The 14,463-nt window shown below is 41.0% G+C and overlaps 2 protein-coding genes across 8 annotated transcripts; one reads left to right on the top strand and one right to left on the bottom strand.

Moving 5' to 3' along the window:
* The first annotated feature begins 9 nt into the window (after positions 1–9).
* On the top strand, positions 10–3,801 carry LOC111077711 (muskelin). Its single transcript, XM_022372084.2, has 10 exons — positions 10–354; positions 554–766; positions 823–1,165; positions 1,224–1,362; positions 1,425–2,026; positions 2,088–2,306; positions 2,361–2,680; positions 2,735–2,891; positions 2,954–3,086; positions 3,152–3,801. Exons 1-10 carry the CDS (start codon positions 158–160, stop codon positions 3,394–3,396), a joined length of 2,568 nt encoding a protein of 855 aa, XP_022227776.2. The 5' UTR covers positions 10–157; the 3' UTR covers positions 3,397–3,801.
* A 4,469-nt stretch (positions 3,802–8,270) lies between these two features.
* Positions 8,271–14,343, bottom strand: LOC111077683 (G protein alpha q subunit). Of its 7 annotated transcripts, none has more exons than XM_022372049.2 (9): positions 14,076–14,343; positions 11,688–12,387; positions 11,170–11,354; positions 10,936–11,090; positions 10,634–10,762; positions 9,723–9,852; positions 9,494–9,647; positions 8,999–9,106; positions 8,271–8,372 (listed from the first exon to the last, which is right to left on the bottom strand). In XM_022372049.2, exons 2-9 carry the CDS (start codon positions 11,803–11,805, stop codon positions 8,290–8,292), a joined length of 1,062 nt encoding a protein of 353 aa, XP_022227741.1. In that variant the 5' UTR covers positions 11,806–12,387; positions 14,076–14,343; the 3' UTR covers positions 8,271–8,289. The 7 variants fall into 7 exon arrangements, with proteins under 7 accessions (XP_022227741.1, XP_022227736.1, XP_022227742.1 ...); XM_022372044.2 differs by lacking the exon at positions 10,634–10,762 and adding an exon at positions 10,131–10,259 and having other exon boundaries at positions 14,076–14,341; XM_022372050.2 differs by lacking the exon at positions 8,271–8,372 and adding an exon at positions 8,490–8,741 and having other exon boundaries at positions 14,076–14,342.
* Between the last annotated feature and the right edge of the window lie 120 nt (positions 14,344–14,463).

Below are 14,463 nucleotides of genomic sequence, written 5' to 3'. Positions count from 1 at the left end.
GTTGTTGCTTTGTGGGTGTGGGAACAGGAGACAACGACAACGAATTGTGGAGGAGAAGTGCAACACAACACAAACTAAACCTGAGCTTTGGCCGCCGCTACACACCTCTTTACTTCGTAGGATAATTACATTAATTTGTGCACTAAGCTAAGCAGCGATGTCATCATCCTCAACGTCCAGCCCCACGGACAACAGTTCCCACGGTTCCGTGGCGCTTTCCTCTTTCGCCGCCATAAATGCCGTGTCTGGGACAAACACAAGCACAAGTGGAAGCCAGAAGCCATTTTCCCTCTCCGAGCGTTTGAATTTTGAGATTTACCGTTATTCCAGTTATTCGCCAAATTATCTGCCTGAGTAAGTGATTGGTTAGAGCGGGAAAGAGATAAGACGCTTTTCGTTGCAGTTCTTTTGCAGTTGCATTTCGTAATTGTTGTTGTCAATTTTGCATGTGTATATGTGTATGCACATACATACATTCATATGTATGCATGTCGCGTTTACCGTTTAGCTATAATTTATGAGTTTTTTTTTTTTGTATTTTATTCATTTTCAGAAATGTACTGGTAGACACACCGAACGACCAAACGTCCCGCTGGTCAGCCTACACCAACATCCCCCCACAGTTTCTTACCCTGAAGCTGCGACGCCCCGCCATTGTGAAGAAAATCAAATTTGGCAAATTCGAGAAGTCGCACGTTTGCAACATAAAGAAGTTTCGCGTATTTGGGGGCCTGGAGGATGAGCACATGGTCTTGTTGCTAGAAAGGTGAGATATTTCGTACATGCAATCTAACAATCTGCAACGGTTTCATATGTTTGAAGTGGACTCAAGAACGACAATATACCAGAAGTATTCAACCTGCGCTGCATGACCGAAGACGGCTCGGAGAACCTGCCAGTACTGTATCTCAAGATTGTTCCACTGCTATCGTGGGGTCCATCGTTCAACTTTAGTATATGGTACATCGAACTCCACGGCCAAGACGATCCCATGTATACGTGTGCGCGAATGAAGAATTATAATACACTACGAGAAATTGAGATTATCAAGCTGTGCCTCAAGCACTTTCGCCAGCAGGGCTACATGACTGCCTTTGGGGCTCTTCAGGAGCAAACAAATGTAAAACTGGAGCACCCGCTTATCAGTGAACTGCACAAATACCTGGTAACGACTCTGTTATTTCTGTGCTTTACATTTTAATTCCTCTGATTCCGCTTCAAAGGTGGTGCAAGGGGACTTTGAGAAGGCCGAGCGTTTCATTGCCGAGTGCATTGATGAGGGTCTCATGGACGAGTATTTGTACAAGCAAGACTATAAGCACACCTGGCATATGAAGTACACTGAAAGCGAGGCAAAACCTGGTCAGTATTATTCACATTTATTCACATGTATATAGAAAACCTAACTAAACATTCGTTTGCAGGCAATCGTGGTGGCCATCAGTTGGTGGTTGATGCCAAAAAACGCCTCATATATTTGTATGGAGGCTGGGATGGCTATCAGGATTTGAGTGACCTTTGGGTATATAAGATTGATGAAGATGAATGGACGCTGCTATGCGAACGGTCAGAGCAGTCCAGCGGGCCCACGCCGCGCTCCTGTCACAAAATGATATTTGATCCGATAAGCGAGAACATCTTTATGCTTGGTCGTTACCTAGACAATTCGATACGAACATCAGAATACATCAAGAGTGACTTTTATCTGTACGACACACGGGCTCGAAACTGGATGCAGATCTGCGATGACACCAGCCAGGTGGGTGGGCCGCAGCTCGTCTACGACCATCAGATGTGCATTGATGGCGACAAGCGAACCATTTACGTATTTGGCGGCAAAATACTGACGCCACGCAGTGTCAATGCCACAGGTGCCATCGAGCCCGAGTACTCCGGACTGTTCTCCTACCACATTGCAACGAATACCTGGACCCAAATACTCGTCGACTGTCATCACACGAGCGCCTCGCAGGCTGATGTTATGTCTATTAAGTCACGCGTCACGCACTGCATGGTTTTCCACAATGTAAGCCCGTTCAGTGTTTGTAGAGCGAAGAGAAAACTAAAAACAAAACCAATTTTATTAGAAACAAAGAAAACTCTACATATATGGCGGGCAGCGTGGCAAGGAGGATCTGGATGAGTTCCTCAGCTACGACGTGGACACCCAAGCCATATCAGTGATTAACAAAGAACATCCAAATCAAGGCACCACCGCTGGCAATGAGGCCAAATTTGAGCCTTCATCGGGATACACACTGCGGGCTACGATTGATTGTGAACGCGACGAAATCTATGTATTCTCCGTAAGTCTGAAATCGAACAATGACTAAACATTTAACTAGAAAATACATTTCTAGAGTCTGAGTAAGGTTAAGGATCGCCGTGACATACAGCATATGGATGCATCAAACTCGTTTTGGGTCTATTCGTTGCGTCAACACAAGTGGTCGCGCATCTACTATTGTCGCCACAGTGGCCAAGATGGGAACTCCATTAGCAGAGCCAATGTTTTGGGTGCCACCAAGGGTGATGCAGCTCTGGAGCCCTGTCCACGCTATGCGCATCAGTTGGTCTACGATGAATTGGCCAACAACCACTATCTGTTTGGTGGAAATCCTGGCATCTGTCAGCAACAACAACTGCGCCTGGATGATTTTTGGCTTCTCTCTTTGGAAAAGTTAGTATTCTTCGTCAGCGTAACCAAACAGAGACTCACCAATGCTCATTTCAGACCTAAACGTGACGAGATTCTAAAGCATTGCCGTTTCTTGGTGCGTAAGATGCGCTATGAAGAGATGGCTCATCAAGATCCACTAAAGGCAATGCAGTATCTGCGTCACAACATCGCCGATGTCATTGATCACGACGATGCAGAGCAGTTGAATAATGTAAGCTTTGGTCTCAAGTCCTCTGACTACCGATTTAACTGGGGATTTTTTCGTATTTTTAGTTTCACAAGCTGGCCTCGCTGCTCTTTAAGACACACGACGGATGCCCAGACCAGAGAGACAGTTGTGTGGCCACGCCGGCTCTGTGTCGCGATACGGAAGAGCTTGATACTGACGCTGAGCTACCAATGAAAGGTTCGACTTTCGATAGATATGTAATATATAAATGGCATAGACTCATAAGAAATTTCCTTCTGTAGAGGGACTGTCCGATGGCAGCGCAACCGAGAACATTTCCATGGAATCAAATGAAAGTCTAGCCACATCGGGCATATCGGAGACTGCTTCCAGTCCCAGCTCCTCATCTTGCACCAAAAGGGCACGTACCGAATGCAATTCCGATTTCATGAACAAACGAGCTTTCCTGTTTAACAAGCTGGTGCAGCTGATGCCCCCAAGCATGGTGCAGCCGGAGCGCAACCTCAGCGACTTTGTGGTCATGTGAGCGTTGCAGCGAGTGGAGTCCCAGTTGCCAAATTGAAGAAGACGGGCAGGGCAGTCTCTTATTATCGTTAGGCCATTGAATGTGCACGCGTTTTGTTTCAAAAATATTATGTTAATCGATGTGATATGATGTTTAGTTTGCTTGTTTCCCCTTCCCTTACGGCAGGGCAGCCAATGTTAAGTTTTGCGGCCAGTGCCAAGCATGACCAAAATATTATTTCATTGTGATAGTTAATTTGAACTCGAAATCGAGCAGAATACACTAAGTGGAGAGTGGAGTGGTGTGGATTGAAGATTATTGCGCTTAAGACAAACGAAACCATGTGTGAAAACGTTTTAAATATAATATTGATTGTGAATGTAAAACATAAGTTTGAAATAAAGTAATTTTTTGTAATGTCTAAAACGCTCATGGGTATGGATTCTTTTTTTTAATATACTTTTATTTATATTATATTGGTTTTTTCATTAATGTTAAGGTGTACATAGATACTTTTTAATTATCTAAAAAATTTCATTAGTTACAATTGCCAATCATACAATCTTCTGTCCTCTATATATGATTTGTATGACAAATGTTTAAACATCCAACATCTCAAAAATTAGCAAATGCAGCTGCCCCCATGCCATGCACGTAAAACGTCCGTACAAATTTAATAAACCCAAGCATCCGTAAAATATCAATCAATTCAAATCCTACAAAGTTCTCAATGATTTACTGTCCATGGACATGTTGGGCTGCCTGCAAACTTAGACCAAGCTTGCAGTTTCTGTGGATGTTTCATTAGCTTCTGGACTCATACGTATGTACATATGCATGTCCCTATACTCGTATGTATATAAGTAGAAATATGACTCGAATACTTCCTTCTATAAATCAATCGAATGCCACCATGCTGAACTCTCACAACTGATCTTGTTCAACTCATTCCAATGTAGCTTACATCTGGATTATCTACATCTCCTTTTTTGTTTTTGTTTTTAGTATTATGTACTCGTATGTAAGTTAGTCAAGGGGAGAGTTTCATAAGTTATTATTATTCTTTTTCTTTTTGGTTGTATTCAATTAGTTGTTGCTTTTCAAGCTTTCCTTCTCATGGAATGTGGTCTCCATATACATTTACATACACACATACTTAAAGTAATAACTACCCATCGAATCGAATGCCACATCAAAACTTATAAGGATTACAGTGGCCTGCCTCGGGGACCCTTCTACATATAATGAGTTTCTGGGCCCGAGATAGATCTCTCTTCTTTTTTGTTTGTTTTTGTTTTTGCATATAAGTGGTTGGTTTTCCCGTTTGCTTGCAGTTCTGGTTGAGTTTGTTGCTTAGAAAATCTCTTTTTTTTATGTTTCTTGTTTTAATATTAATTCCTAAAATTATTTTGAAATTCCTTTAGCAATCATCCGATTTGTGCATTACGCACTTTGCTTTTATTTTTATCTTGGAAATACATACATAGCTAGTAGATTCTTTATTATTTTTGGTTTTCGCTTGTTTTAGTTTTCTAATCGTAACAATTGTAAGTGTAACCAAAATTATAAATGTATATAAAAATACAAAATACATACATTAATCGTTTTATATCAAAGTCTGCGCCTATTATAGTTTCTTACCGAGTTTAATGTATATTTCCATACATATACATATGCTCGAGTATGTGGTATCTCTCGAGGGGCTTCCGCTTCCCCATTATCAAACAATATCCCAAATATTTACATACAACTGACTGACTGACTGTCTAACTGACTGACAGACTGACAGCGTGACTGTACTGCAATGCGCTGCACTTTTGAGAGGGAATCAATCATTCAAAGCAAAATACAACACTCTGGCACATGTAAACACATACTGATAGCCGTTTAATTATAGTATATTTATGTGGATATACTCGTTTGTGGAGCGGAACAGGAGAGTGGCTCCAGTACTTGGGTAATGGAGATGGCGAAGGAGATCTTTTTTTTCCATACTCAAAATAATGACCTGCTGGAGACTTGACGCTCCTTTTGCATATTCTCTGTGTGTGTCTCATGAATTCCGTGAATAGTAGTGGAAAGGCACCAAATTTCAATAAATCATAATGATATAAAACCAACTCAGATTACTCGTATGTGTGTGTGCTTTTGAAACCGCCGAAAAGTGTCTGTATATTGAGATTGAATTTCTGCACCAACATAACCAAAAACGAACTCAAAAATTGATGGGAGACTTTGTCTTCTCGCTGCTGATGCCATTCTTTGGACGGAAAACTATATGTGTGTTTGTGTGTGTATCTGTGTGTGTGTGCGTGCGCGTTTGTATGTAAATGTACCAACTAACTGGGAGACCAAGACAATCTCGAGCCTGAGCCTGAGCCTGAGCCAGAGCCAGAGCCAAAGCTTGCGCTGCCTCAAAAACCTACTCCGTTCGGGCTATATGTATTCGGGTATATGCTTGCCGGACAACACTGACTTATGTATAAGTATGCTCTGCTATGTTAAAATACACACTGACTTATCGAAGCTTTTTAAAAGCTAATCAATTATTAACCATAAAAATGTTTTATTAACTTTACGTTTACATTTACTAGACGTGGTTACGCGGATTAAAGCTTTATACAACACACTGTTGGATCGTACCTAAACTAAGATGCATATGGGGTTCGGTTCGGTTCTGTTCGGTGCTGGGTACACATACACGTACACACGGTTTAATGGTTTAGCTAAAGGCTCCTCCTGCTCCTGCCGCTTGTCCAACGCAAAACTCTGATATCGCTATCCAGATTAAATACGCTTTTTGGACCCGTTCTAACAGAAACTGCAACTGATTCATTCGCTACGGCCGGGCTGTGCTGGGGGGGGGCAAATTCTTTGGGAGCTGCCAAGATCCAATCTTGGTTTAAGAAAGTAAATGTGATAAAATTATGAGAAACATTTTGCTTCATATTTATTTTACATATATGTATGTACGTTTCAATTGTTGTTTTCTATTGTGTGTGGGTGTGTGTATGTGTGTGGTTTTTGCGTAGAGTAAAATTGTGTGTTTTTATTTGGATTTTTACATAAATTAAATAGTTTTGTTGTTGCTGATGTTGTTAAACTGTAGATGTGCGTCACTTTGTTACTAATAATGTTTATCGTTTATCTTTGTATATATATTAAATTAAACTAAATTATAAAAACAAAAACAAAACTGCGCACGCCCCCTGGCAGGCCATGGGACTGGCCGCCAAGTGCGTCCGCCGTTGCATACATTAATTAGAATCTATAAAATAGCAAACGACTATCAAAATTACTATTATTATCATAGAACGTACCAAAATCAAGCTATCATTTCACTGTAGTTTTTTTTTCTTCACATAAGCATCGTACATATATGTATATCGTAGATTGCCACAAGGCTCGACTCAAATTTTGATGGCAACAAAAGTACGCGAGAGAGCGAGATGAGACGAGTCCTCATCTCGGACAGGAGTGGGTGCTCTTCGATCAATGACTGACGCGTTTGACTGGATTGGACCTGGCGTTTGATTGAATATCAATATGTTGCACGGATGGTGCTGCTGCTGCTTCCCGGGCAGGGCGGGGGTTATCGACAATTTCACAGACACGTGTTAATAATAATAATTAGGATGTAAGGTGTGCGCTTCATGCAGATGGCTGGCTCTTCTTCTCAATCATTCTTTATAAATTTTGTTTCCTATGTTTTGTTTTTCATTTGTTTTGTTTCTTGTTGGTATTACTATGAATCAGAGCATAGATTACAATGCAATTATGAATGGGGTGGTGGGTGGTGGGTTCCCGAAATGCAAATTAATATAGGTTCATAAATTGTTACATATGCATTCGTGTGTTATACATATATTGTGTGTATTATGTTTGTTTGTATGCATGTATAAATATATGTAGTTGTCTGTAAACAATTGTTGCAATATTCACTTTACGGATTTAGCCTAGTACAAAATACAGTATTATGTATGATTTCGCTTTTATTATTATTCCTCCTCTCTTCTCTTCTCTTAGCATGTGTTATCTGGATTTATGTATGTATGTATGTATATTTTTACACTCCTTATATGCATATGCCTTGAAACTGTTATGAGAAACACCCAAACATATACACATACATATATTCTTTGCGGTATATATGTGTATATACTCTATATATATTTATTCGGGGGGTTTTTTTTATGCAAAAGTTCTTGTATCTTGTTTAGGTTAAATTTGTTTTTGCAGTTTCTTCAGTAAATGTTTGCATTTCTTTTGTTTGTTTTGTTTTGTTATGCGTTCAGTACGACAAAAATTGTTTCCGCTTGTTGTTCCGATCTAAGCATTTTGATTAAATGTAAGTTTCTTAATTTTGGTTTTTATTCTTGTTTCGGTTTTTATTACAAAAGTTTCTTCTATCGTAATAAATTTGTTTAAATATTATTAGTACTTGTATCAGATTTTGTGTTATTACATAATTCATTTCTCTCAATAAACATCAATTTGTTTTGCTTTTTACTTGTTGCAGTAGCAGCTGTTGTATCTGTTGCTCTGTTGCTGTTTGCTCTGTTGCTGCTGCTCTATTTATGCTACAATTTCTCGGTTCCTGATGTTACAATTTTTACGAAACTTTCTTGGGTCTTGGGTCTAATTTATTTATGCTTATTATGCTCGGCCACATATCGTACTCCACCGCTTCTCACGCTTTTGTGTTTTTAATTAATATGCGAAAAAGGAATTATGAATGTATATATTTATATACATATACATTGTTGTTGTTTTTTGTTTTTTTTTTTTGTTTTGTTTGGGTGTGTGTGTGTGTTGCGTGGGGGTGTGCTTGCATATATACATAAATATATATATATATATATATATATATATATAGTAAAAATCACAAAAATAGTTTACTGGTCCAAATCCAGTTTAGACCAAATTGTATTCCTTAAGGTTCGATTGCAGAATGGTGTCCTTAACAGCTGCGAACACAAACCTTATGTTTTCAGTATCTAAACGAAGCAGAGGAAAGACATTAAAAGCGAGGATTAGTAAATTGAAATACTTTAAGGAGGGAAGGCATCCACTACGATATACTATGTACACAGACATTCCAGCGTGGACATCAATAACGCATAAATATGAATTTTTATTAATGGACTTTCAAATTCAAATTCAAATACAATTATAAATCAAATATTCATTTGCATTGCGACACATCCTGCCTGGCACTGCGGCACATCCTGGCTTCCTGCCATCCCGGCATCCTTCTGTCCTCGCTGCAGCAGATTTGGTTGTTTAGCCCAAATTGAATTCCTTAAGTGCATTTTGCATAATTGTATCTTTGACAGCGCAGAACACAAGCTTGATGTTTTCAGTATCTGTGTGTTCCAATAGAGGCATTCGGTTATAAATCAGTCTGCTCCGACTCTCAACAATTGACTAGCGATACATAGACTACTCCAGCAGCAATAGCAGCAGAAGCGAATGCATATTATGAGCGGGATTACCCTTACCTTTACCTTTACTTTGATCTGTAACTCTGCCAGGCTGAAAATCAGACTCACACACACACACACACACACACATACCATGGGATGCACCCCATCCAAATGTAACGCACATGTGCTTCTCTTACCTGTAGCACAGGTGAAATGAGAATAGATAATCTTTTCGGAATCTGGATTTAAGTCTACAAACATTCGCAGTATGAACTCGCGGGCCGCGATTGCATCTCGCTGTGGACCTGTTCGTAAAATAAGCCAAAGAAGATGTTTCGATATGTTATATCTAGCGCAAGACTACAGAACTAGCAATACAAATAGCGTATATATATACGTATGTATAATGGATTATTCTATAGATAATGTTTGGCAATTTTTGCGGGTAGGGGAAAGCAAATAGATAGCTCAAGAGTTGCAAGTTTAACGTCGTCCACCTGTGGCCGTTGTGAAATGCGAATAGCATTGCCGTTCAGGATCTGGATTGGCGGCCAAATACTTTTTCAATACAAACTGCTTGGCCGCAGCATGATCCTGCTTCGGACCTGGTATGGCGTGCGTATGGCGGCCATATATATAAATCGTACAGAGTTATGGGCTTAAAAGTGAGTTAGTGCAATGGGCAAACTTACCATCGTATTCGGGAAAGTAGTCTACCAAATGCGAATACATAATTTTCTCCTCCAACAAGTCCTTCTTGTTCAGGAAAAGAATAACTGATGAATTCTGGAACCAAGGGTACGTAATAATAGTTCTAAATAAAGCTTTTGACTCCTCCATTCGGTTCTGAAAATAGTAGAGAGAATAATCTTTAGTTTAGCAAATGTTCACACGATTAAATGGGGCCGCCGAGCGTCATACCTCGTTATCAGATTCAAACAAGATCTGATCGTATTCCGATAGCGCCACCAAAAATATGATTGATGTTACATTCTCAAAGCAATGAATCCACTTTCTTCTCTCCGATCGCTGACCACCCACGTCCACCATTCTAAATATCAAACATATCATCAAGTTAATAAGAGTCACACATTAGCACAGTTACAGGTGAATAAAATAGGGGACAAAATATGCACTACAATTCAAAGCCAAATAAGGAAGCATTAAATTAGTAAGCCACAAACTATAAACAAATAAATTATGTACATATAACAAATTGCAATTACTACACTAACAAATTTATTCTTATTCTTATTATTTTTCTAGCCATGTTCTAGCCAGGCCAATGCAGTCATCAAATATATGGTTTATATCATGTATCATGTATACCTAAACACAATGCCATCTAAATCGAATGGATACTCTAGTATGCCGGTGGTTGGCACACGAGCACGCAGAATATCCTGCTCAGTGGGCAAGAAGTCGGGCAGTTCGATTCGCGCTAAGTCGCTTAGGTAGCTACACATGTGAAAAGAATTGGGCACACAATCAAACAATTTCCAAAAACAAAAAACAAACAAAACTGCAAGTAAAATCCGTACGTAGTCAGTCCCAGTTCGCTACGGTACTGCTGTGAAGTGTGTAAGACCCTAGTCAATCCCTCAAAAGAAATGTAATCCTAAACGTAAGCTAGGGGACAAATTCTCGCTCAAAAAGAATCTCAATTTGTTAGTTAATTAATTGAAATGATTAGTAATAAGTAGAGAAATAAGTAACCAAAGGAAAAGATCAGATCAGATCACAAATTGGATCAGTCAGACACATGCCACATGCAATTAACATATATATATGTATGTATGTGTGTATGTATGTACATCTTTGATGGTATCTACCTAAATCTGATTTCTTCTAAGTCAAAGGGATACTCAATGATCCCCGTTGTCGGCACACGAACTCTCAAAATGTCTTGCTCAGTGGGTAAATAAGCAGGTTGAGCCACACGGTCGAGATCCATCAGATAACTATGTGTACAGAAATGAGATCATTTTTAGTAAAACAAAAACAGTTTATGCAGAGAGAGTCTGCAGAGAGTTGGTTGTAGGTTGTTGATAGTCTCTTTGCTGCGAGAGCTGTTTTGTTTTGTTTTGTGTTGTGTTGTCAATGGGATAGCCGCATTTCCCTACGAGTAACTCACTATTTGGCTGAATCTGTCAATTGGTATTCTCTACGACGGTCGTAGCACTCCTGGATGCCGGCATCGGCCCATAGCGTTTTGATGGCATTCAAAAATGGATCCTCGAATGTGGTAACTGTTTCATAGTCAATGCTCATCACCAGATCGGCGAGTTCCTGTGGATAATCCAAAAAAATATATAGATTTAAATATAATTAAAGCGATTCTTTGGCTGGATGGATGAATGGAACTTACGCTATGCTCTCCAACGCCATAGGAGATCTTAAGCATATCCATGGCCTTGATCATCGACTGCATGGCCATGAATATGTTCTGAAACACCAGTTTGATATATCCACGCTTGTCCTCGTCCGAGTAGCCGCTGCCATGGATAATGCGCATCTGTTTGATGAATGTTGACTTGCCGGACTCGCCCGTGCCTGCAAATGTATGTGTGCGTGTGTGTGTGTGTGTGTGTGAGGAGGGGTACAAAATTTGTAAAATTGTAAATTATGTTTTTAGTTTTAGAAGCGGCAGATTTCTAAGCGGTTGCAAGGGGGTGTACATATGTATGAGCGTAGCGGGGCAGCTGTTGTGGGGCTTCGATTTTGTTCTGCTCACGGCACAAAGGGCACTCACTTGCAATTAGCGTAGTTCAATTGCATTAAACCAAGCTAAATGCAATCAAAATGTGCCAACCCACGTCCTGCAACGCGCTGCAACACATCCTGCGTGGCTATTGCTTAGGGGCATAGGGGCAGGGGTACACTTACCAAGCAAAAGCAATTTAAGCTCCCGGCGCGCATCTCGCTTGTCGCGTCGCAGCTGCTTCTCGATTTCCTGATTGATGCGCTTTTGTTCCTTGGCCTCTTCCGATAAACAGCACTCCATGCTAACTAGATTTATGGACGCTTACGCGTGCTGCAGCCACTACGTCGACTCTCCGTTACGCTTACAAAATTGTATGAGGAGGTTGAGGAGGAGTTGCTGGCTACAGAAGAGCTCTGCCTGCCTGCCTGTCTATGTCTGTCTGTCTATCTATCTCTCAGCTGTAGGCTAATCTAATTGTTTGGGGGCGGGGATCTGTTGAGGCGGCTGCTGCTGCTGCTTCTGCTGTTGCTGCGTCTAAATTGGATTGGATTGGTGCTGGTGTCCTGAATGTGTGTGCATTCAGGGGAATTGCTTGATACCCGGCTCTAAGTTATAGATTCAGTTTCGATTTATGCATTTGTACTTTGGCGTTGCTCACTCTCCGATCCTCCCGCTGCCACAATCCGCTCGACAGGCTCTCTTTGGCTATTGCTTACTACCCCGTTCACTTTCCTTTCCCTCGATGGCTTATTCTTATAGGTTTTACACTAAATCCTTGACCAGACTCCAGACTCTGTGACTCCGACTCAGACTCTGATGCACGAATGACGAATGACGAACGACGATTGTTTCCCCTTGTAGTCCAGCGAAGAACAAGAACATCTGCGGGTGGTGCAAGAAGATACTTTGATTTAGAATTCCATTATATAAACGAACACACATAACTATAACTATTGGCTATATATATATATATATATATATATATATGGTATATTGTTTCGAATAGAGCCTACACCGACCTAACACACTTGTTAGCTCACCGAGAGTTCGCCGCGTTGTGTCCAGTATTGGCAATTAACATTTCATATTTGCCTGCTCACAAACTGACGACAACGAAGGCTACGGCTACGGCTACGGATACGGCAACGGGAACGGCGAGTGTGGTGCCCCTGGCCATGGCATTGGCTTTGGCTGTGGGTCTGGCTTGGACACGGGCTGGACTGGCCCTCTCTGCGCGCATGCACCGTGTACAAGAGCCATGCCACCAGCCATCTACCGTTGCCATTCCCCCTGCTAATCGCCACGCACACACAGGTGGGCAACGACCAACAGATTGTGGAAGTGGCCTGGCCGGGTCTGGCCGGGTCTGGTCCCAAGTTCAATGCGAGAAAGCTGATTTTGGAAAATCTATGGCTTCGCCCAGTCACAAGTTCACGAGAGTGTTCCCCATCCGGGTGAACCATATTCGGATTCGATTCCGTGGTCTAATTTGTGTCTCCTACAATTTGCATTTTCTGTTAAAAGGCCGATGAGGAAATCTCTTCTTATTCCTGAAGCTAATTCTTTAGGTTCCTGAGTCTTTGGGAGTCCACCCCAAAGCGTCACCCTGTCCGCGTGGTTCAGCCTAGGCCACAGGCGCTATTTCCTCTCTGCTGCTGCAGTCGCTTCCCGTATCGAGTGCTCGCTAATCCAATTGTTGGCGCAAATGCATATGTAGGATGGAAATGGGAAGGCTTTCAGACGGAAAATAACAAAATATCGATGGAATGGCCAGTGCTACGCGCTGCTAGTGCAGAGGGAAAGCTTTGAAGTAGCAGCCTGGGAAATAGGAGCCTCATATTGGATACTGGAGACCTTGAGGAGTAATGGCTTGCGACTCCCACACCCCAGGATAATGTTATTGACAGTGGAAAAAGGAAAAGAAAAAAAAAAGAACGGAACACTTGCCACTGAGCAAAGCTGGAAAATCTAATTAGCAGTAGCTGGAAATTCAGGGGCAGGGGCAAATTCACAGGGCCATGGTCAGGGGCACGTCTGGCAGGGGGAGTGTGGGAGTGAGAATTGGCACAGAGAAACTTTTTTCTAACAATAGTTTGCTAGATATAGTATCATGCCACCAACTGGTCGCGGGTATGTTCTTATCTTCCTTATATGCATATGATAAGGGTAGCGGCCCCTCGGTAGATACTATCATTCCATTTGTCTTCTTAATCTTGATATGACTTCATCTGGCTACTGTACTCGGCCTATTGGATTTGAGGGATGTGATCAGAAAGGAAACGGGAACCGAACCCAGTTGCGGAAATGCCATAAAGTTACTCATTGCAACTATAATTACATTGCAACAACCCCTTATCAAACATACACCATGCACATATGTATACAGAACCAGTAGAAGGGGATAGCTTGATTGAATATTTAGTTCCCTTTGTTGAGGACCGCATGAAATCGCAGTTTCAGGCAACAAGTGGTCGGTCGGTGGGGAATTTACATAGATAATTAGATACATACATATATACTATTCTATGCTAGATGTACATACATATGTATGTATGGAGGATATTACTTACTCAGTGCTTTATCGGAGATAGAATTCCACTTAATCTGACGAGATTCTCCAATACGACGTTCCCCTTTCTTTCTTTTTGTTTTGTTTTTTGTTTTTGCTAGCACTAAATAATAAAAATATAGATTTCTTTCTTTGCTGGCTCTCTGAGTGTTGTGCTGTTGTTTTCCCTGCAGTTTGGCTTAATCGGTGTCGTTACGTTCTGGATATCCGGGGTATCTCTTCTATATAAATCTGTATATATGGTGTGATATATATATTGAGATATATATATATCGTCTCCACAGGCTTTTGTTGGTGTTAAATTAAAATGATTTTTCGCGCTTTTTATGGTTTTGCTTTTGCTAGCTTTCTGGTTTTCTGCTGTGGTTTGTTGTCTGCTTAAACTAATT

Source organism: Drosophila obscura, unplaced genomic scaffold (genome assembly GCF_018151105.1).
Source record: "Drosophila obscura isolate BZ-5 IFL unplaced genomic scaffold, ASM1815110v1 contig_25, whole genome shotgun sequence".
Taxonomy (NCBI): Eukaryota; Metazoa; Arthropoda; class Insecta; order Diptera; family Drosophilidae; genus Drosophila; species Drosophila obscura.
Note: the sequence above shows the minus strand (reverse complement) of the source record. Positions and strands in the feature narration are given on the sequence as shown.

Bases quoted from the DNA above. Each gene is read 5' to 3' on its own strand.
- LOC111077711 (XM_022372084.2), top strand. From the start codon at position 158: ATGTCATCATCCTCAACGTCCAGCCCCACGGACAACAGTTCCCACGGT. The intron at 767-822 runs GTGAGATATTTC...ATATGTTTGAAG, and splicing joins ATGGTCTTGTTGCTAGAAAG to TGGACTCAAGAACGACAATA. The intron at 2,681-2,734 runs GTTAGTATTCTT...TGCTCATTTCAG, and splicing joins TGGCTTCTCTCTTTGGAAAA to ACCTAAACGTGACGAGATTC.
- LOC111077683 (XM_022372049.2), bottom strand. From the start codon at position 11,805: ATGGAGTGCTGTTTATCGGAAGAGGCCAAGGAACAAAAGCGCATCAAT. The intron at 11,355-11,687 runs GTAAGTGTACCC...ATACATTTGCAG, and splicing joins GCTTAAATTGCTTTTGCTTG to GCACGGGCGAGTCCGGCAAG. The intron at 9,853-10,633 runs GTAGATACCATC...TTTGATATTTAG, and splicing joins TTAGAAGAAATCAGATTTAG to AATGGTGGACGTGGGTGGTC.